General features: G+C 32.7%; 2 protein-coding genes across 2 annotated transcripts; both read right to left on the bottom strand.

Moving 5' to 3' along the window:
- Window positions 1-8495: 8495 nt before the first annotated feature.
- LOC102669155 (polygalacturonase 1 beta-like protein 3) lies at window positions 8496-10225 on the bottom strand. The gene is made up of 2 exons (XM_041018498.1): window positions 9780-10225; window positions 8496-9702 (listed from the first exon to the last, which is right to left on the bottom strand). The coding sequence occupies exon 2, from the start codon at window positions 9568-9570 to the stop codon at window positions 8539-8541; it is 1032 nt and encodes a 343-aa protein (XP_040874432.1). The 5' UTR covers window positions 9571-9702; window positions 9780-10225; the 3' UTR covers window positions 8496-8538.
- A 6905-nt stretch (window positions 10226-17130) lies between these two features.
- Window positions 17131-21832, bottom strand: LOC100812071 (mediator of RNA polymerase II transcription subunit 4). Its single transcript, XM_003530600.5, has 3 exons — window positions 21317-21832; window positions 18366-19858; window positions 17131-17460 (listed from the first exon to the last, which is right to left on the bottom strand). Exon 2 carries the CDS (start codon window positions 19573-19575, stop codon window positions 18409-18411), a length of 1167 nt encoding a protein of 388 aa, XP_003530648.1. The 5' UTR covers window positions 19576-19858; window positions 21317-21832; the 3' UTR covers window positions 17131-17460; window positions 18366-18408.
- Window positions 21833-24440: the final 2608 nt, after the last annotated feature.

Below are 24440 nucleotides of genomic sequence, written 5' to 3'. Positions count from 1 at the left end.
TTATTGTAATTTTGGCCCAACCTGTTTAGAAGGCCCATGTCTATTTTTATCTTTTTGTTCAGATACACTATAAGTATTGGTTTTTATTTTCAATAAAGAAACTTTTGGCATTTGATAAAATTTGGTGAGAGTTTCTCTCTGGGTTCCTTGTTGAACCAATTATCAGACTTATCAAGGTAATCCTAGTAGCGTCTACCTTGACTTATCTTCCTTCACTGGAAGTGGCGTCATCCAAATCTTCATAGCCTGTATCAAGTGATCCGTTCCTAGTTAGGTTCACATCATCTGGTATCAGAGCTTCGGCTCTTGATACAGGTTCTATCCTATCCTATTATTTTTCTTTGTAATTTGTTCAGGTTCGTGTTTTGTCCTTGTTCTGTTATTTGCGTTTTTGTTTACATCTTGTTTCGTTCTTGTTTGCGTCTTGTGTTCTGTTATTTGCGTTTTTGTTTAAATCTTGTTTCGTTCTTGTTTGTGTCTTGTGTTCTGTTATTTGCGTTCTTGTTTACTTACATCTTGTTTCGTTCTTGTCACGTTCTTGTTCTTGTTTCTTGTGTCTTTCACACTTTGTGTAAAAAAAAAAGATGCAAAATTTTTTAAAACAAAAAGTGTGTTTGATCTTTGAACACGAAATTGAGGCATTTAGAGGTGTTTTTTTTTGGAAAGAAAATCGTGGAACAAATCCCCTTATCTAGATTCTCCTCTGAATTCTGAGCGTTTTGATATATAGTGGGCCCCAAACAGACGACCGTAGCAAAATTTATGAGCATTTGAAGTTTACTTGTCATATCTGTTATCTTATTTGTTATCCTATCTGTTATCTTATTTGTTATCATATCTGTTATCCAAATTAAATCTAATTTGTTATCCAAATCTGATCTATTATCCAAATCAAATCAAATCAAAATTTTTTATCCAAATCAGATTTGTTATCCAAATCAAATCAAATCTAATTTGTTATCCAAATCAAATCCAATCTACTATCTAAATCAAGTCCAAGTTGTTATCCCAAATCAAATATGTTACTCTGATAATTATATTGTCTTTCCTTTTATTTTATATTACCTTGTGTGTCTAATTCGGTCCATCTAGGAACTTAAGAGGAAACACGAGTGGTAAAAGGCAAGAGGGAATACATTACACAAAAGCCTATATTGAGAGCATCAAACACGAGTGAACTACCATCAAAGAGAGAAACACGTGAGTAGAGTGTGGTGAGGTCCTGAATTGTTTTTTTAATTTACTGCAAAATTCTTTGTTCCTTAATCATGGCAAGAGCTAGTGACAATGGTGGTGTATATCATCAACTGGACGGATCTCAGCGCTTATTTCTGGACGCGTGGACTACACAAATGCAACGTTTGTTGAACCGTAACAAAGAAGAGCCCTACATACGAATAGCCAAATCTTCCTCGTTTACTCTTAAACCTCTATCCCCTAGAGAAGTGTGTGATGACCAAATCAGAATGAGAGAAAAGAGAGAACAAGAGAGAAAATAGTGAGGCACAACAAAGGAATATGAAAAAGAAGAGTGATACGCCCGAGGAAAAGAGTCATACACATAAAAGAGAGAGTGATACACATGAGAGAAAATTTAATTATTTTGCAGAGGCGAGTGAAGTGAGGAAAGTGTTACCTGCTCATGAACCACTCAATCTACAGTATTGCAAAGACAGTAAAATTTCTACTGATAATTCTAATGAGTTTACTATTTCTATTTCTCCTAGTGTTCAACCCTTATTGCAGGAATTTAAAAATGTCTTTCCTAAGGAGATTCCTCATGGACTGCCACCTTCAAGAGGCATAGAACATCAAGTTGATCTCCTTCCAGAAGCTTCATTGCCTAACAGGCCAACTTACAACAGCAAGCCCCAAGAGACTCAGCATAAGGATGCACAGACCAAAGTTGAGTATGTAAAAAAATTGGATGACCAAGTGAAGGTGCAAATTGCAAAGAAGAATGAAACCTATGCCAAGCAAGCCCACAAGAAAAGGAAGGAAGTGGTACTTGAACCCGGTGATGATATTGGACATTTGAGGACAAATGTTTTCCAAGAAGGAGGGAATGATGGGAATCATGAAACTGGCCAAATACAGGCTAAAGGCCCAAGTGGAGAAGGACGAAGGCCTAAGTGGAGAAGGACAAAGCCCCCGAGTGGAGAAGAATGAAGGCCCAAGTGGAGAAGGATGAAGGCCCAAGTGGAGAAGGATGAAGGCCCAGTTGCTGAAGGCCCAAACTAATTTGAAGGCCCAAGTTAAATATGTTTTTAGTTATAATTTTTATTTATTGTAATTTTGGCCCAACCTATTTAGAAGGCTCATGTCTATTTTTATCTTTTTGTTCAGATACACTATAAGTATTGGTTTTTATTTTCAATAAAGAAACTTTTGGCATTTGATAAAATTTGGTGAGAGTTTCTCTCTGGGTTCCTTGTTGAACCAATTATCAGACTTATCAAGGTAAATCCTTGTGGCGTCTACCCTGACTTATTTTCCTTCACCGGAAGTGACGTCTACCTTGACTTATCTTCCTTCACTGAAAGTGGCGTCATCCAAATCTTCGTAGCCTGTATCAAGTGATCCGTTCCTAGTCAGGTTCACATCAAGAATCATCAAGCTTAGTCGCCAAGTGCAAATGAGTCGAGTGATTGAAGAGCGCTTCAAGTACACAGCCTGATATCGGAAATCAGATGTGTGTAATCTCTTTCTTCTTGATCTTTCGGTGAAGTTTCGAGGACAAAACTTCTTTTAAGGGGGATGAAGTTGTAATATTCAGTTTTTCGTAAAAAAAAAAAAGATTTTTATTTAAAAATTAATAGAAGTTTTAGAAATTAAATAAATGAGAGGAAATGATTTTTGTTAATTAAAATAATGATTTCATAGTATTAAAAAATAAATAGAGTAAAATGATGTTTTAGAAAATAAAAAGATATTTTAATTGGTTATTTATTTAATAAAAGAGTAAAATAAAATTTCTTTTTATAAAATAATAAAATAAATAATAGTAAGACAATACCCTAAATATAAAATTAATACTTAAAATAAAGTTCCTTGGAAGCAAGCGAAGAGTGAGGGCACATGCATTAGCACTCCTGCAAGATAAGGACGTACAGTTGTTTTTTTGTTGAATATTATTTTTTTATTTCTTTTAAATATTAATACTTAAAATTAATTTAAATTTATGTTTAAGATATATTATATCAAATTAATTCTTATTTTAAATAAAATATATTTTAAAATTATTATAATATTGACCATAAATTATATTTAAGTTTTAAATTTTGAATTTGAACGCATTATATCAATAAAGACAATGTATTGATTATTAATATTTCATAATTTTTCATTATTTTTAATTTCTTTAATTTATTTTTATTTAATATAATAAAATATTAATTATTAATATACAATAAAAAATATAAATTAATTTTGATTTATTTTTTTATAAATTTTATTTAAAATTAAAATATTACTACTTTATAAACATCATGCAAACAAAAATGGTCCACGGGAATGGTAGTAGAGCCATTAATGTTCAAACAAAGTTCTAAAACGTTTACATGTAGGCAAGTTTTATAGAAAATAAAAGATTCGTAGGCAATTCAATCACGAGTTTAATAATTTTTCATTAAAAATAGCAGTGATGAATTTCAAATTTAATTTTGTCTTTTATATATTTTTTATATTATTTCTTTTTTTATTTTTTTATCACATTATTTATCACGTCTTTTATTTATATATTTTTAGTCAAGGGAAGTAATTTAATTAAGGCATCAAAGAAAAAAAATTCAAACAGTCAATTCATCTAATAAAAAAAAGTACCCATGCTAGCTAAGTAATGCGGGGAAGCTGATCAATCCCCTATAAATGGAGCTTGAAGTGCAAGCCAATGAGAAGTTACTAGCTAGTAAGAAATAAAACCAAGCATCTCTATCCCTAAATGAAGACATGTTTAAGAATATTAATAATGCCTTGAACTGAAAAAAAAAGTGTATGAATGATTTATATTCTCAAAACTTGATTTATCATTTGTTTTACGTACCACAACGTAATCTTCAAAATGAAGTTGCAATTGCCTACGAGCTGAGGTTAGATTAGATAAGCATGGGCCACAAAAGTTCTTTTGCCTTTGATTTAGCAGCTGTAGAGATTTGAGGTACTAGGGTTTAGATAATGAAGAGACTTGCTATGTGTATTGCAACAACTTCTGTATATAAAATTATAAGAATAAATGTAAAACAAAGTTTGTGAAGGTTCCAATATATATAAGTACTTTAGAAGCAATTAATGTATAGCTTAATTTCTTGAATTTATAGTGTGGGGTATAATAAAATGATCATTGTGTCAAGAAAAAAACAAAGGCAAGCTCGATCCTTGACCAGAGATATTAAATATTTTGAATTTATAGTGCGGGCACTAATTCGCGCACGAGAGAAACATAATTGATGAGTGACTATTTCAAAAAGACAAAAAAGGAAAAAGAAAAAGCGGATATAGACGAGAGGGATTATTTTATATCCTAGCTAAACTACCTTGACCAATATAATTAGATAATGTATAATATGTGTTCACCCTAGAAAACATCACTTGCTGAGAAATCTTAAGTCTTAATAGATATTTAAGAAACTCCGAAATATTATTCAGATGCGTAAATTTTGGCGTAGTAAGAACAACATTACACCTATTTAGATATAACCTCAATTATAATTTTAATCTTTCTATAATTCATGTAATTTTAGTTTTTCAGCTTTTTATCTCACAATTTTAGTTTTCATTTTAAAAAACCCATAATTTTGATCTAAAATCTTAAATTTTGCTTCTTTTTTTTTTGTCTAATGAAACTCTACATCTAATATATTCACATAAAATATGTACCCTAAAAATTAGTTTAATTTATTATTTTCTTAAAAAAAGTTATTATATTGTTTGTTAAAAGCGACCATATTTTGTTTTTATTTTTATTTTTATATTGTAAAACTTATGATTTCATAAGAAGTTATTTCTTCCCGTTAGATAGTACTGGTGATGATGCAATGAAAATACTGCCATAAGAGATTATGTAAATTATTTTTGTAATCCAAAAACTCATTAAATTAGAATATTAGGATTATTCATACAACAGATGATGTCATATAAAATGATGATTAATTATTTGAATATATATATATAGTTAATTGCAGAAGTTCTTGTAAGCAGTTAATTATTAATCAATGCAATAACTAGTTAAATGAATTTTATTGTAGACTATGTCATTAAATAGTTAATTTGGTTTCATAGGAGGGATTTATTAACTATGTATTTTAATTTGTTGCCAATCTTGCATTGTTTTGTTTACTTTTGCTGTTTTGCATTAGGAGAAGTGTTTAACACACTTTAATTAACATATATTTCTTAAATACACTTTTTTCTATCAGTGAAATTTTATTAAAATTTTCAAAATTATAATAATAATCCTTAAATTTTTTAAAAAGTATACCATTTTTGTGATTTTTCTGACAAATTTTAGTTGATATATATTAATGTTTTAAAATAATACATGCTGATATTTTTATTTATGTTATCATTATCATTACAAAAACAAGATAAAAAAAATTATTGATTACCTTGGCTTAGGTTCAAATTCAAAATCAAATAAAGACAAAAGAAAAAAAAATAATATTTAAAAACTTTTTCAATATTTGTGTATCCTAACTCAGCATGCAAATTACTCCCTATTAGATCTCATCTCTGCCATAAATAGTAAACCCTATTGCTAGAGATGATTTTGTCGGTTTCATGATTTTTTTAGTTGAAGAATTTGATTTGTCATCATGAAATCTCTACTTTTAATTATATTTTTTTTCATTCACAATAAATAAATCCAAAATTTTATTTAAGAAAATCGAATCTAATACTACTTGACAATTTTTTTATACAAACTTGCATATTTTAATTAAACAATTTGGCTTCCTTCTAACTTCTCACCGACACTATCAATATAACTCTCATGACGTAGATCAATTGTAATCTTTAGTGTTCTTCAATTCTTAATTAATATATATATATATATATATATATATATATATATATATATATATATATATATATATATATATATATTTCTTTTTCTTTTCTTTTTTTTTCTGTTGTCTTCATCATTTTACCAGCCATGTGGGTGACCCAGCTTCCCTAGCTCATGATTATGGAGCTTGAATCTCACTGAAACAAAGACTTTGGATGGTGGTATGCATGGGTGGAGCCAATTGATCTTATAGCCCACCCCACGTTCTACAGATTGGTGATTGTTTGTTGTGCACAACGAAGCCACTCATGGCAAAACCTAAAAGTTATGGTGGAAATGGTGGAAACTAAAAGTACTTACGACGATATTAATTTTTGGATATATAGGAGAATGATTCTTAGAAATCACACTTGAAGTATCTTTGGAGAAACTCTTTTTGGTGTTTAAATGGACATCACTTATATACATCAAACATCACTCATTTTTTGACTCTTTGCTAATAAAAGCACATATTCTCTCGAACGTCTTAACATCTTTGCTTGGGTTCTTAAATGGATCCCACTAAAAAAAATCATTCTCTTACATTTTATCAATAATTTATTTATTAAGTTATATCTTATCTATAAAATGATTAAATTTTACAAATTATGAGATTTATCTAGATTATTATTTTGTGAAATAAAATTAAAAATATATAATTAAATTATTCTTTAAAAAAATTCTTTCCAAATTTATTTAAAATTATGAAAATAACTGAAATCACACGATTATCACAACATAAAAAACCAACATTAAAATAATAAAAATGATATGATTAATTAAAATGACATAATTAATAAATTACAAATTAAAACAAAATCAAGTACTTTCACTAACATCATTAAAGGAGTTCATATTTTTCTATAATTTTATAACACAATTATTCATGGTCTTGCATGTAGTTGTGTACCATTCATAGTAGATGTATTTTTGAAGAGGATTTGAATTTTCAACTCTTTCTTCTCCTTCACTCTCGTCTCTAACTTGAACTCTTTCTCCTTCATTTAACATTAAGGAGAGCTCTTTCTCCTTAATGTTAAATGCTTTTTCCTTCAACTTATGTTATATCCCTACCTCTAATTAGTCACATGTTTATTGAGTTATGTCCATCCAACTATATCTACTTGCAGACTACACATAATTCCTATTTCCTGGCCCCTTCTGACCATCAACTTGCACGTACGTACCGTGGTCGAGTACATTTAATTAGCACAAACAACAATGTGCAAAGGAATTACATGAATTTGAATTTAAATTTAACAAATTGAGCTGGAATTTGAATTCATGAATCTGAATTTAACACAAGTTCAAAAAGGCTGTTGTGATATCTATTGAATGACATTCCATGCACCTAAAGGAAATACATATTTGACACCGACTTAAGAATAAAACAATTAAATCTTGAAATATAGATTTTTCAGCATTTATTATATTAATTTTTTAACATAAAAAAGTTACACATATTAACTAAAAAATTTCATATATCACTTTATCTTTTAAAATATTTTTTTTTCATTTTTATTTTAGGTCTCACTTTTTATTCACAACGCATTGTTGTAATAGAGACCAACAACTTTTTCTCTCCATCCCCAAACCAATAAAGCGATTATGAAGGAGGCATGTGCTACGTTATTCTTTGAAGTGTACGTGGACCTCACATCTTCATCGTCATTGAGCTGGTTTTCGTTAAAAACATGAATTCCTCTCAGAAGATCAATGCCAATGGAGTAAAAATGCCGTGAACGTGGTCTCTTGAATAGGATGTCGATTTTATGAGTCATGCACATGTCAGAGTAAAATAATATATTTAATGTAGCAGTACACTAGTACTTTCTTTAGTTATGAAACTCCCTTGTTTAAAAGATTGATTTTTTAAGCTAGGACTGTCTTCGATCATGAAACTTTGGTCAAAGGTTTAAGCAAATTTGACTTTGACAACTTTTTGTTGTTGGTTGTGAACAAAGAATGGCCACTAGCTACCGCTACAGTACATTTTGAACACAAGGTCTTAACAGACAAGGCATGCACAAATTTTCTGTGCTCATCTATTAGAAAAGGTTCGCTTATTGAAACTTAGCTTTTCTTTTCTCTCTTTTATGACTCTCTACTTTTGCTTCACCACTCCACGTCTCCACCCCTACAAATAATTTAAAAACATAAAAAAGGGTGAGGATACTACCGATACTATTGAATTGAAAGTATGGGGGTAATGGCCATCACACTTTATGCATCTACAATTACAACACTTTAATTAACACTTATTTTAAGCTTAAAACTGGTTTAAAAATTAGTTTTAAACTCGTTTTCGAAAAATTCAAATTGATAGTTTTTATAAAAAGAAAAAGTTGAGTTTTTAAATTCAAACTGATGATTTTATGGTAGTTTAATTTTTTATTTAGATTTTTGAAAAAATGAAATCATGCTAACCCTACCATATGGCAAAACGATATACATATAATACACACTTACAAACACATGCTTATATAATTCAGTGACTATTACATACCCACGGTTTTCTTCCAAAGGGTGAAACAATTTATCTCTATCAGAAAAGGAGAAAAACTGCGTCTAATAGTTTTAGATTCTGAAGAGGAAGAGAAAGATACGTTGTAACTAGCAAAGGATACGCCCTGTTTGGCGTAATCCTTAAACGTAGCATTAGTGTTAACGTTGTAGGTTGTGAAGCCAACCTTGTGATCCCCTTCTGCGCCTTTAGCATAGCCTTTGAAAGTATCCGAACCAGGGTTAAAAGAATTCCCGTAGTTTTTGAAATCCAGTTTGGTCCTTTCTTTGGTGTTCTTAGCATAAGATTGAAACGAGTCATCAGCTATGTTAGCCTGGTCTCTGTAATTAGCAAAACTCTCAGTGCTAGCGTGAGTTCTAACAGCGTAGCTCTTGAAAGTCACTTCTGGAACGTTCATCTCAACGCCATAATTTATGAAAGCCAACGTGGCAACGTTGGAGTTTGTTCCGTAGCCGGCGAATGAGTTTGCCGCGTCGGCGGAGTTCTTGCCGTAGGATTGGAAACTCTGCCTGTCGTAGTTGTCGTCCTCGTTGTTGCTTGAGAACGATTGTGTTCTCCCACCGATGCTATCGAAGTAGGTGGCGAATCGCACGTCGGGAACGTTAGAGTTGCTGGAATAGTTTTTGAACTCGCCGGAGCCTCCGCCGGCGTTGGTGCTGTAAGTGTGGAAGCTCTTGTCGGCAACGTTGGTGTCCTCGCCGTAGCCAGTGAAGCTCTCGCCGTGGCCGGCTGAGCTGCGACTGTAGCGCCGGAAATCGTTCACTAGAATGGTTTTGGAGTAGTTTTTGAAGGCGTCGATTCCGCCGGCGAAGTAGATGCCGTAATTGGTGAAGTTCTGGCCGTCGTTGTAGGTTTCAAAACCGGCATCTTCGGTGTGTTTCTCGAGGCTAGGCCGGACCTCCTGGAAGCAGAGGAGGTGCGCGGCGGAGCAGAACTCCGGCAGGCGCGTGGAGAGTTTGTTCGCGGCGGCGAGCTTGGCGAACGACGTCGTGTCGGAAGCGCTCATTGAGGATGCTTTTGAGAGAAGAAACGACGGCTTTGGCAAGTTGTTGAGGACGTGTTTGTCCCAATAACGTGCCACGTAAGCCTTCGGGGTGAACGGGTTTTTATCTCCTAAGTTGCGACCACCGTAACCAACCTGCATTGATAAACACACATTACATTGATCATAAAATGAGTGTTGCAGCACTGAGAGTGAAGAGAAACTATGCTTACAGTTAGTAGTGTTGAAAGAAGGATGAAGAAAGAGTGCTGAGGTTGTGCATGTTATTTTTATCTTTACTTTATTTTTTAAATGAATGAACTTTAATTCCTTTGGTTTTCACAATGGGTGGTGACCAGAGAAAGAAGAGAATAAGGAGAGGGTTGAGAATGCTGTGTTGGATAATCCATATTCTCACAAATAAAATTATCTATATTCACAAAATAAAATATCGTAAGAACACAATAAAGTTTACACAATAATAAAAATAATAACAAACACAAGAATTTAACGTGGTTCGACACCTTTTATCTACGTTCATGAAACCGTTTTATTATCACATAAATGATTATAAGATTGTAACTCATCCCAAACAGTGTATCGCTCTACAAACCTAAGTACCACACACAATAGGTAAAAGAAATGATAACACACTCACACAAAAATACTTTTCTTTCAACAAAGTGACTTTGTTTCACAATCTCTCTTCTCACACACTCTCTCTTCATTTGTTGTGTTTCTCCACTAATTATGTTTTCTATTTATACTGAAGATTATCACCAACTATAATAAATAAGCTATCTTAAAAGTTGAAACAAAAATAATTTTCAATGCATCCATTCAACTAAAGTTTATCTAATAAAATATAATCTTTCACTTTCCATTTAAGTCACCTAAATTTTAGTAATAAAAATTCAATTCACATATACCTTATTTTTTTACTTAAAACTCTACATTTTGGTGTTTTGAATCATCTTTCTTTTATGTCATTGCTTCTTTGTGATGCTAATAGTTTAATGGGAATGGAGAAAGAGATGGACGTTAATGCTATCTATCAGTGTAAATATAAAATGGTATGATGAAGCTTCTTGACGACGCAGTGATTGCATCTGCACGAACGAATTAAAGCAATGTGGACAGAGTGCTTTATAGGCCGTGAAAAACTCTTAATTTTTTCGGATGGGCCCTGAAAAGTAGTAGGAGCGGCTAACGGGCCAGCCTATTATTCCCTTATCTTTAATGGGAGCAAGGAAAATAATTCTTTTTAATAAAACATTTAGCTTTTCTATTTAATTAATTAATATGTAAGAATTTCCTGCTAAGATTTGGTCTTTTAACAAAGATTTGGTGGTTTTAAAGCAAATTGTATGATATGTATATCCAACTTTTATTAAAGCATCTACAATACTACATCATTGTTTATCTTAAGTTATATGGATTCTATAATACCATATAAATTTAAGAATCATACATAAAAATTCACTCAATATTAGAATTACTAAAGTAAATACTTAGTTTATTTTGTTTTCTACTAATCCTTGGTCTGGAAAGTAATTTTTTTAGTGAAAAGTATAAACAACAGAACTTATACAAGAAACACCGCATCAAATGGTTCGGGAACAAATTTTTGTTAAACTAGAGAGGTTGGCCCGTGCTTTGAACAGGAGGTAAAAGCAAAACAGTGGTGATCTGTATTTTAAAATGCAAAAGAAAAATAAAAGATGAGAGGGTAGCATATCAGGATACGTGGTTGAGTGCAATTGATCAGACAATTTTATAGTAACTATTGAAAGTGTATGTTTTAAATGCTTTTAGTAGTATAAATTCAAAGGATTGATGCCGATATAAGATCTTATGTCATTTACATGACAATAAAATTTTGTATATCTCACTAAAGAATATTTATTTTTTTAGTTCTTTAACCAATATCTCAATAACTCCTGATAATATTTGTCTTAGTGTTTGTTTGAATACAAGTCATAAGTTCTTTTGAGAGCTTCTCTACTAAAAATATAGAGTATATATCCAGTAGAGAAGCTCTCAAAAGAGCTTATGGCTTATATCCAATTCTACTACTAATAAACAAACAATATTGGTTATATCCTTATCATCATAATTGGAATTCATTAAAAGCAAGCCATGATAAATGCAACGTCCCCGTTAGTAGCTTAGACCAGAAAAAAGTAATCGAATGGGTATATATATAACTAATTCCTAGCATCTAAGAACAATAAATATCAATCCGTTTATATAAAAAAAAATATCTATATATCCGTATAATAAAATTGAATTCATTAAATAAATGCAAGGTCCCCAGTTAGCTTTAGAGCAATCTTAGTAACTATGAGTTGGTGATTGGAATTTGAGGTCACCTATAGTTCTTCTGCTCTGATATTATTATTATTATTATTATTATTATTATATATATATATATATATATATATATATATATATATATATATATATATATATATTTATTGTACTACGTACTTTCTTAGCATTTCTTGCTCTGCTATCTTCAATTATAACATTTTCATTATGAAATTATGACGATGCATGCATTCAGACAAACAACATGAGGGTATGCCTAAATCACCAGATTAATTAACACTAAAAAAATTTATTCTTAAGAAATCGAAGATAAAAACCTAACGTTTACAATAATTCATGCACCTCTCAACCGACTGAATTACACCTTTTGTTAGCATAAAAGCTTTTTGTTTCATACATTGATTCCCACGATTATCTGCAGTTTCGCATTATTGATTCCCACGAATTTCATATATCTTAGTCTTCACAATATATGGAACAACAGCCTATTATCATTTTCCCTCAGGAAACGGAACATGAACATTTATGCAACTTAATTACCTCGATGCCTAAATTGAAGCCATCCATGGTTCATGTCCCTTTCTCCCTGCTCCATTTTGGAATATAGAAACCCCACATCCAAAGAAAACTTTGTTTTATATCAACTTTGTGCATTATTTAAGGGCATTGAGTGATTCAAAGAATAACGATGCCTAAATTGATCAGTTCAGTTCCGTAACATATATGATCGAATGGTCGATTAGGGGAAACAAAATGGTTAGTCTGATAAAGATTGGTTGTTATTTACAAACAAAATATCCAGATATATATTTTTTTTTGCAAAATTTAAGAACTTATTTTTTTACTTCCATCCCAAAATATAAAATTCTTTTAATTAATTTTCACTCTCTTAAAGAGTTGGTTAATATAGTTAGGTTATGATTATGTTTGATAAAACTAACCGAAAATTTATTTTGTAATTGAAAGTTGGTAGCTAAAAAGTTAGGTTATGTTCGACAAGACATTTTCACTCATTTTTATTTTTTCTTTACTAGCTAAAAAATTCATTTGATTGTTCGGTAAATAAGTTTTTTTAGTAATTTTTCAATAACTTTCAATATTTTTTGAAATGCTACTTTTTAAAACGTTAGTTTCTAACTTTTTATATTTTCTTTCACTTTTTTCCTCGATATATTTATGTATTTAACTGTTACATTTTTTAAATAAATCATGATATTATAATTTTTTATTATTTTATACTTTTCAACTATTAGTTTTATCAAACACTTCTATTTTAATAAGCAAATTTTTTAACTTTCAACTAACTTTTCAGCTAGTTTTTTGAACATAACCTTAGTAGTATTAAGTTTGTTATCAATTTTGTATTATTTTATCAAATACCCTTCAGTTTATTGGGACTCAATCTCTCTTTTCACTTAATTGCTTTCACACCTAAGTAATTAATTTGTGTTATCCTTCTTATCGAATCCTTATAAGAGAGAATAATTGTATTTATCTTTTAAATATATAAAATTTATTGTAAAGTAATAAAAGGTATTTGGATAAAAAAAATAATTAATACAAAAGATAACTTGAAAAAGTCTTATATTTAGGAACGGAAGAAGTACCATAATGTCTTTTGAACCCATATGATGTTTTTTTTTTTTTTTGCTAAACTACACGGTCACATATTATTTTAGGTTGTAATTTGATCTCTTATTTATTAAAAATCTTAAAATAATATTGAAAATAAATGTATATGCCCAAAATTTAATTCATTATGTTATACTCAATGGATGTAGTTCAATTAGTAATACAAATTGAGTTTGTAGAAAAGATCTGAGTTTGATTCGTGTAATACACTCTTGGAGAGGAGAAAGGAGTAATCATGGTTATTGTTAATAAAAAAATCATGTTATCAATTTTGATAAAGAATTATTTATTATTTTATTAAATTATTTTAACAAATTCTTGATTAAAATTACAAACTTGTCATCATAATAAAGATTTGATAATGAAAAAAAAAATATTTTATATTTTATAATTTAAATTTAAATTATTCTTGTTTATAGAATTATTGTAAACCAAGATAGCAATATAATCTAGATAGATGATGCATATTTGATAGTCTTTATTGGATAAAGATTAATAGTAATGTTTAAACCCTATCTAAAATCCTATTTTCTTTCTATCTTTATTGTTCTTTAAACCCTAATTTTAAATCATCTTCCCCCTTTGTTATTGTATAATATTGTAATTTCATCAATACTATATATTATTTTGTGCTTTCTTTCATGTGACACTGCATTTTAAGATACATGCATCATTAACTCCTATTATACGCCTTAATTATAAATATGGCTTTGAATGGTTTCTTGCCATGTTAATTAATTTTTAGTTGAAATAATAAAAAGCACTTTCCCTACAGAATTATGCTTCCCGAAGAATGTGCTTTGAATGCAATCACAATAGAGAGATTTTTTTTTATCAGCAAAGATAATATTTTATAGATAAGGAAAGGAGTACCAGAGGTACTGTAATACAGCAGTATGAGTACCATAGCAATGGTTCCAAAGTCAGACAAACAGGTCTGAGAGGGAACCATTATATGGGTACAGTAATATACATCTATTAGTCAAAAAAGCTATCCTCTACTAATGCAAAAGCCTTGTCTAATGCTACTTGACCATTGGTTAAAATGGGTAGTAAAATCTTTCTCAAAGTGCCTGAGCCACGTCCATAAAGTGAATATTGCGTCTTCAAACAATTTGTTGGCGTTAAAGGTTGCATTAGAAAACACTATGCATTAGAAAACACTATGCGTTAAAGGTTGCATCACAATAGAGAGATGAATGTGCTTTAATGCTTCTAGCATAGATTGGTTGTGTGTGAGAGGGACAACCATATACTCGTGCACCTTAGTTAAGTGTTAGGAGATATTGGACTAACCACGTTTACAATATGGCTAAAATAAACCTTCAAGTTAACAGAGTTTATGGGATTGGGGTGGAGAGTTATTTTTCCTAATCTGAGGCGAGTGAGTGTTAATTACCCTTGTATAAAAGTTGACAGCTGATACCGTATAGGACTGATAGGCACTTTTAGAGCCTAAAGCATCATTTTAAGTTGTCTACCATATGCTGTCTAACTAAATCAAAGACAACTTATCAGCCCCTTATATATATGACCTGACAAAATAAGGCATTGGAAAAATAGATGGAGAAGCCCCCTTCATTTCATGACACACCAGATGATGCTTGTTCTTTTCTATATACAAAAGTTAGAGAACATGCAGAGAATATCTGGTAGTTGCAAGAAAACAAAACAGGCATGTGGCACCACTTATACAAAAAACAACCCTTCCAAATCAATACATTTCCCGTAATTTCTCAAACCCTAAGAAACATTCTATAACGTATTTATGGCAACAAAACCATACAGCTATAAAACGATTAAGTATCCATCACTAAAATTCAACTATATTATGACCACCTATCTTAACCAAGTTTCGAGTACTACTCCAGCATCCATACATGGCAGGTTAAAGTGAACAAATTAAAAACCTTCCAGATAAAATGTGATGCAATTCACATATTATAAAACTAGAACCATTCGAACCTTTAGCCCACCACCATAAACGTATCTACGGCTTTCAATAATACCACACTCTATGTGCTAAGAATTTTTCAGGAGTGTAGAGGGGTTTACGGAAGAGAAAAATGCGGGGTTCCAGGGGGTTTACAGAAGAGAAAAAGAGGGTTCCAAGGGGTGTACCGTGTGCGGTTTAAGGAAAAAGGGTATAATGGATAGTTTAAAATTAAATAAAACTGATGGGTTGTACTTAGTAAAAGTGGATGTGTAAATAGCAAGTGCCTGCTATTTTTTGTGGAAAGAAAGTACATAAAGTGTTACATTTTCAATGTATTTATTAAGGTGGATATTTGGGAATACTAGCTTTTGCTGTAAAAACTTGAAAAAAAGATGATGGTAAAAACTCAAATGAAAAGCTTTAGAAAAAGCTAAAAATAATAATGGTGAAAAGATCTTTCACAACCCAACCATTGTGGTAGTGAAAAAATAAATCGAAATAAATCTATATTAGAAACAAGTGTTTAGCAATCGAAATAAAATAGGCTAAAATAAAATTTTGGTCTTCTTATTTGAATTTATTTTGACACAATATGAGAGATATCATCCATTAGTACAAAAAACTAATGGAATGATCAAAATGAAACATTTTCAACTTAAAGAACCAAATTGAAACCAAAAAAAGGGATTAAAATAAAATAAAAATATAATTAAAGAACCAAATTGAAACAAAAAAATCTAAATAATGAACCAAAATTATATTTTAGTCAATTACATATTTATGGAGAAATGTAATTGTTTCAATAATCGTTCAATACCAAACAAAATAAAAGTATAATCAAAATGTTGAAAGACAATTAGTGGTAGAGAGAAAAGAAAAAAAGGGAAAAAGAGAACTTAAGATGAAAGGTGTCAAATTCTAGTTGACTTTCTGCCAAATAGAACAAATTATAATAAATTAGAAGACATAAACTCCCAAATAAGGGTGTCAAAACAGCTCAATCCTTAATCCTTGGGCCAAGTTGATCCACCACGGGTTGAGCATTAAACAACCAAGCCAACCTCAACTCACCTTTAGGTGAATCATGAATGCTAGTTTACCGGTTAAGTGAGCTGGGTTAATTTTCTGCTAATATTGTGAAAATTTCAATTTCTTGGGCCCAGCCAGGCCCAAACCCATGGTAAGCCAGGTTGGCTCACAGGGTTCGGGCTCACTTTGAGCCCTCTACTCCCAAACATTTTTTTTATTCACATGTAATCAAAGCACTCTTCAAGATAGTTTCATGCCAAGTTTCCCAACAACATATGAGCAATAATTTAATCTTTTCAAGACCAAAACAGAAACACTAAACAGAGAGCACTAGATGCATCTTATCATAACACATTTGAGATCACTCAAAAGACCCTAACCCTTAAGTCTAAGCCAGTGATCACTGATGCAAACACACCAGTCAACTCTAAGGGTGTCTTTGGTTTAGAGGATGGAAATAGAGAGAATAAAAATAGATGATAATTTTTTGAATTAAAGTAGAGTGTAAAATGTGTAGGTCCCAAAAAAAAGTACAAAATTCCTCTCCAATATTATTTCTCTTTCTCTACCAAACACACCGTAAATGAGGACCGTAATTATGGATACAGCATTATGCTGTAATTACAAATAAAAATTTCCAAACTAACAGCATAAAATAGAAGAACCATGAACCTATTTTTTCCGTTAATTCAGAGGTTTCAAATCAAAACATTGAACTCAATAGCTACCTCTACAGAATGCAGTAATAATAAGTGAGAACAATATATACACAGAAAAATATCAGAATCAACTTGTTAAAAATTTAGCTTCTACAGGCTGAGTTTGGACAAAAAAGTAAATGAAGTAAGAAACAAAATCTTGGTGGGTTACCAATGGGCAATGGATTATTTTCTCAAATTGATTGATGTAGCTAGATGTCTAGGGATGCTTCAATTCCAGCCCCTACTGCTCATACTTCTTAGTCCTTTTCTCTCTCAATAGCCCTCCTGTGTGTAGTATGTATCAAAGCATCAATGAGTATGGGAGTAAAAAATCAGGTGAGTGCTCATGTGCTGTATGCTGCGAATGAATATGATCATGAGAGAGTCTCATGATTTGTGCCACGTCCAAAATATGTGTGATGAGAAAGTTAATGTGTATTTGTATGAGTGAAGATGGATGCAGAAGGGTGTGAAAAATGGATGACCAGGAAAAATTAATTGTGTGCTGCATTGGTGTACTGCAGTGCATTGGTTTCTTGGTGAATGAAGGTGAAACAGAATACAATGAGTGCAGCATTTTCAGAGGGTGAAAGAATTAAAAATGGTGGTTTAAAATGATTACTATTTACCACTCCATGTAAATTTATGACGTGTGGATGAGGGAGGAATTATTAAGTGAGGAATGAGCATATAGGAGGAGGAATATTCTAGAGAATAAAACATTCTTTTATTTATTGAAAAAGTAAAGCTTTTTTTAAAAAAAATTATTTTTATGGCACACAAAAAAAATGTAAACAAGGCCGATAAGATGTATATTCTTTTTCATAGTAATATATTAGCAGCTCACATTATTGTCTATATCAGAACCAGGTAGAAAACACAACCCTCCACTAGTATAGGTGCAAAGCTTATTGATATTTTCACGGTTATAAAAGCACAGATATGCTTTGTGCTTTCCAGAGCCTATAGCAGAAACACTAAGCCCCCAGCAGAGACAGAGGATATATCCCCATTATACAATACTAAAAAGGCCAACAAGGTGATGAAAAGTTATGTCATTACTTCAATCAACTCAACCTTTCAATGCTGAAAACATCATATTAAAATTCAATGCTTAGGAAACAATTGACAGAAGTATTCATAACATGACACTTGACAGTGACATAACAATCAAGTGCAAAATCCCTCACCTGTAGAGTATTTAATTTGAGATTGATCAGTTTTGCAAACTTGTCAATCTTCATCATCAGAGCTGGCATCATCACTACTATAATCACTAGTATCACTTCCTCCAAGGTCCAAATTAACTGGTTGCACTTGAATAACTTCTGGTTGTTTGGGCTGAGGAATGTGAGGTTGCATTTGTTGCTCTGCAAATCTCGGTATTTGAAGCGAGTCCATGGGAGGCAATGGCACAGGATCCCCTGGTTTCCACCCAGGCGGGGGCAGTGGCAAATCAATTGGCAGTTGCACAGGCATTCCCGGCTTCCAGCCAGGTGGCATCGGAGGTAACATTCCTTGAAATGCAGACAAATTCGGAACTGCATTGGTATCCACCTGTGGTGGAGGCTCAACAATAGCTTCAACAATTTTCTCCTTGGTTTCAACTTCTTTAGGCAATCCAACATCAAGGTCAGCAAAATTATACAATTGCGAAGCTCTCATTTGCTCTTCTTGTGGCGCAGGTGGCAGTGCGCCACGGAGAGGAGCTTGGCCAGCTCCAAATTCTGGTGGTGCAAAGGTGGTGTAACTTATCCGGTGGGCATATGATAATATATCCGACAGCTTCAGCTGAGACGAGACAGTTGATGAAGTCATGGAATCATCATCTCCAGATTTTGATCGCTTGGAGCGGCGGTAATCAGAGTAATCGTCAACAAGGATATCGAGGCAGCTCTCAGCCTCTTTGAGTTTGTTGGCAAATGCAAGAAGTGTTGAATCTTGGGAGCGAATTTCGCGGTCAATCTTTTGCTTGGCATCTTGGAGGTCAAGAATCTCTTGGAGTTCAGCAACGGCTTCAAAGATTTGGGTTTGGAGAACAGTAAAAAGGGAGATGATTTCTTTGGCATTAGAAGGAGAAGTGTCAAGTGGGGTAGACGAATGAGAAGAGAGGAAAGTTGGAAGGGATCCACGGAAGGCGGTGACCCAAAGGGACCGATTAGGGGAAACATCAAAGAGCTTGGAAGCTAAGGAAGCCATTTGGGCAAGAAGTGCTTGGGCTCTGGGGAGGGGTGGGAGGAGAGACAAGAGAGCTGAAGAAGGGGTTGAGGAGTTGCGGTCTTGGGGGTGATGGGTCTGTGTTGGAGGGAGCTTCGGAGGGGTAGGGTTTGGAATTGATGGGGAGTTAGGATTTGCGAGGCCTAGCCTAGCAGGGGACTGAACAATTTGGTGTTGAAGCATTTTGTGGTTCTAGAAAATACTATAGGTAACAGATTGCAATGAAGGGAAGAAGAAAGGAAAATTAAGTGTAGAGGTTGAAAATACTAATTTTGTGGTTCAAGGCGCACAAAGCATTATCTCCATTCACCGAATCACCATGGTATATAAAAGACATCACTCTCACTGCAAAGGCGCAAGCAAGAGACTGTACTCTCACAGTTACAGGGTTTAAGATGCTGAGCTTTGCCTCAATGTTCCATAGCAGAATCAAAGCACCAGCAGCTTTAATGTTCTGTCTCTGCACCTGCAACGAAAACACAACCTTGATGTTAACTAAAAGGCTGAAACACAACCTTGATGTTTAAGCCAGTAACAAATTGTAGCACGATAATGCAAGACGATAAAAAAAAGCAATAACATTGAGAAAATTAGTAAAACTGTAGCATAATGAATTGCTGGAAATCATAGAATCACAAATCTACAAATGTGAAATGCTGAAGAATCAACAAAATCACAATTCAGAAACACTATCAAAACATATAGCTACCAAAACATACTAAGTAATCAAACAGACGAACGACTAAGAAGTAAGAATGAAGCACAAAGCTGAAAAGCATCATAAAAATAAATAAAAGAGTTTCTCAGGAACTAAAAGCATCACAAGGACAAAGCCACCCGTCCGTGTTCGTCCCTTGGAGAGCAGGTCTCAGATCGCCAGCGTGGAGAACTGTTCATCCCGACAAACTTGGTTCTTAAGAATAAAAAAGTAAAACAAATCATTCTGAATTAACTCTCAAAGAACATAATCAACACTGAAAATCAACGATTAATAAACTCATATTAAATCTCAGAATCATTTAATCCCAAGCAAACCGACAAACACAGAATCAATACTCATTCAATGTTCTTTCAAGACTTTTATATAAATAGCCAAGGCATGCTCATTGATATGCCTGCAAGCTATTAATTTTTATAAATGTCATGTTTCCCTTTTAGTTTTGTATACAAAATTACACCAACCAAGACCTTTATTTCCTACATCCAAGTGCTTGATTGCAGGCAACATATATTCGCTAATTAAACCATAATAGCATTAAACATATTTGACATTAAGACTAATTAACCGATGCAGTTAGATGGAAACTCAATTGCATCAGTGATGATGCAGTTAGATGCTATTGTACTGATATAAAGTTCAATTTCAGTCAACAACAGGAAAACCCACTCTGTTTTACAGAAATCAGTAGCACACATGGTCAAAGAATGTGAAAAATAAAAAGATTTCTGAAATTGAATAGCAATCCCAATTCATAAACTAAGCAGCACATTGAATGTCAAAGCAAAAGGACCAAACAGTATTTGCATACATCAACTTACAGTAAGCTTTTATCTGACCAATTCTCTTAAGTTGGAGCACCATAAGTTAACCAAAACTACACTGCAGTAACTCATGTAATGCAACACAAGCCATAAAGCAATTCAAAAAGATTGAAAGAAAGATCACTACATGACAGAGAACATCAGTTACCTTCCCAACAAAAGAAAAAATTAGACTCTTCTCAATATCTATTCCAGACAATATATAGTAATTGGTTACTACGAAATATAAAAGTTTGATCTCTGTACAATATGCTAATCTCTGATGGCTCACATCTTTCTTAAGACTTATTATCTTTATATATATATATATATATATATATATATATATATATATACCTTCTAGTATCAATGTGACAGAACAAATTTGAAATTGAGATATTACCTTTATAAATGCTCGAAGCCAAAGTTCCTAAGAATGAAGATGGCGGATGAAGGGTGGATGAGATGGTTCTGGTTGGCGTCGGAGACGATGCGGCGCGGCGGTAGTGGTCGGAGGTTGGTCGCGGGTGGGGAGTTGGTGGTTATGGTGGTGCGGCGGCTATTAAGGGAGGTTGTGGTGGTTGGGTGACGTTGGTAGTTTTAGGGTTTTGTATTCTGTGATAGAGAAAGTTTAAAACTCCTAAGTTTCTAGATCTTTCCTTTCCTTTTCTTTCTGAGATCCGAGCCTTTTCCTATTTCTAATCCCAAATCAAGTACTGCTAAATTTCTAAAATAACTCCACAATTAACGGGTGTAAAAAAATTAGAAGAGGTTATTGAGAGGTAATTTCAATTGTACAGTGTAATTATTTTGAAGATAATAGAATTAATAGATGATGGAGGAAACATCAAGTTATGCTTCAAGAATATATTTATTGTGAACCCAAAGTCAATGTAATGTTTTTTTTTTAATTTTCAGAGAAACAAGTTAACCTTCAAGAATATATATGTTTTAGTATATTTATCATTTCAAAATACAAATAAATTAGAATTTAAATACAAAAATAGAAACATGTGGTTGGACATTAAAGGTTCTTTGAGAGTTTATCATTGGAATAAAAAATTAGCAAAATTATTAAGATTGATATGACAACGTGGGACCTAAAAATGTTAGGCAAGATTGTCATTGGAAATGTTCTCAGTGCTTATCTATTAGGCCTTCCATAATGCAAAAGTTATTTTACACCATTGGATATATTGATTTTTAAATTGTTTATTTTTTTCTCATTTTCCCTTTTCCCATTCTATCCCTTTCCCACTCTCTTTCCCGATTCCTGCTTCATCAAACATCACCGCCGATAGTGGCAGTGCCTCCCCCTTCATCTCCGGCACATGAGACAATTTCAGAGTTTGAATACACACTCCATCTTTCAGAGTTTGAATACACACCCCATCCATGAATGAAACATACTCTCATGCAACATCAGTTTCATTTGTTCATCAAATCCCTTTGTTTTCTTTCTTTCCTTCTTCTCTCCTTCTCTTTCCGTCTCCTACATCTCCTCCTATCGTGTCTTTCTGCTCTTATTTCTGGCGATGACCGCTGCAATGGTGGCAATGGCACCGCAACTCCACCTACGCACCCTTTTTTCCCTTCCCCAGTCTTTGAAATTAATATACCTGATATGGTAATTCAAGGAATTATGAGAAATTCGATGAATTAAAGAGAAATAGGAAATCCTGAGATGAAGAGAGGATTTTGAAATTCTATTATTCAGAAACTGGAGTAGAAGAAATTATTACTAGGTGAATGATTGACAAAACCTTTTCTTATTTCCCCTATATATAGCTCCACCCTATTAAAAGAATTTACTCTTAGCCAATTTCTCTTACCCTGTGTTTGGATGGGGAAATTTAATTAAGTAAAGTATTTCAATAAAGATATTAAATTGTCTTTTAATAATGTAATATGTTTGGATGAGATATTTTAAAAGTAATTAAAATACTGTCATTTTTAAACGTATTTTCATATGCTAATTTCAGAGAAATTGAAATTCTCATAAAAAAGCAAAGAATTTAAAATTCTCCGTACCCCTCACACCACGCTACGAACCTCTCTCTCTCATCGAACGCACGAGCTCTCTCCCTCATCGCACGCACGAGCTCTCTCCCTCTCAGCACACCACTCTCTCTCTCTTTCCCTCTCAGCAGCGTCCCTCTCCGTGACATTTCTTCTTCTCACTGGTAAGTTCCTCTCTCCCTCACTCATCTCTGTATTTTTTTTCTTTTTTCAACTTTATGTTTGTTTGATTTTGATTTCATTTTTGTAGTTATAAGGGTTGCTTGATTTTTTTGATTTATGTTTCATTTTCTATGAGATTGAAAGCCTATATTGAAACTTCTCTGGATCTGTTTGTTTTATAAAGCATCTCTGGATCTGTTTGTTTTATGAAGCAAACCATTGTCACCAACTTTGGATCTGTTTGTTTTATGAAGCATCTCTTCTTATCTAAACAACGATTTCATGATTGCAACTTCCATTTTATGCTGCCCATCATTATAATTATTTGCGTTATGGGCAGAACAGACCCTGTTGCTACCATGGATTGCAGACAAGGGGTAAAAGACATGGAGGAATTATTCCTCTGGTTCCAAGGTTCCACTTCTCTGTCATCAATGATTTATTCCTGTAAGCTTTGTTTGAGTTAAGTCCTTCATTGGCTGAAAGCTCTACCTTAGATGTGTCTTTTCCCCCATGTCTATTCTCTTCAGAGAATTCAACTACTTTAGGAAGCAAATAGTCCTTCTCATTGTGGTTAAGATCCTTATTTCCCTCAGTCTGGTTTCTTGTTGTTGCTTCTTCAAGCAACTTAGATAACTACTCCATCTTGTTAATAGATAGAAATTTCCTAGATCAAGTTGAAGTTCAACATTTTCGTAAAAAACATTCTGAGACTCTACTTCAACTTCACACCCTTAGCCCTTCTTTAAGGGCTTGAGGTATTTAATTGCATTGAGTACTGTTTGTATTAAATTGTCTTTATAGATGGATGAGCTAGGAGAAGAGAGAAACCTTGAATTGTTTAGATGGAGAAAAAGATGTTGAATAGGCATCAGCTAAAAAAAAGAAAAATCCATTGATAGAGTTGATGTACACTCTACTTTAGAAAGAAACCAAAACAGTACTATCTAGTTAAAAGATAATTTCATAGATTCTGAGGAGCAACTAATCCATACTTTTGGTTGACAAAATCATTAAAACCACTAAAACTGTAACCTATATGCATAACAAATATATTCCACATTGTATACAATTAAAAAGATGGTCATCCCCAAATTAATCTATTGGAAGCTTTTTGCTTATTCTTATTTCCTAATTATAATCCCACCCATGACTATCTCAGGGCTTCTGTTGCCATTAATAAATCTGCAATGCTATGAAGGTAGCGTGAGCATCTTACTCAAATATGATGGTATTTACTTGTTGATTCTGTATTTTTAGGAATAGTAAAAAGACATGATGATTTGGAGTTAAAATTTATCCACCAAAATATGTTAGTAAATAATACATCCTTTGATTTTTAGAAG

Source organism: Glycine max, chromosome 8 (genome assembly GCF_000004515.6).
Source record: "Glycine max cultivar Williams 82 chromosome 8, Glycine_max_v4.0, whole genome shotgun sequence".
Lineage (NCBI taxonomy): Eukaryota > Viridiplantae > Streptophyta > Magnoliopsida > Fabales > Fabaceae > Glycine > Glycine max.
This window is presented reverse-complemented; position numbering and strand designations above follow the sequence as displayed.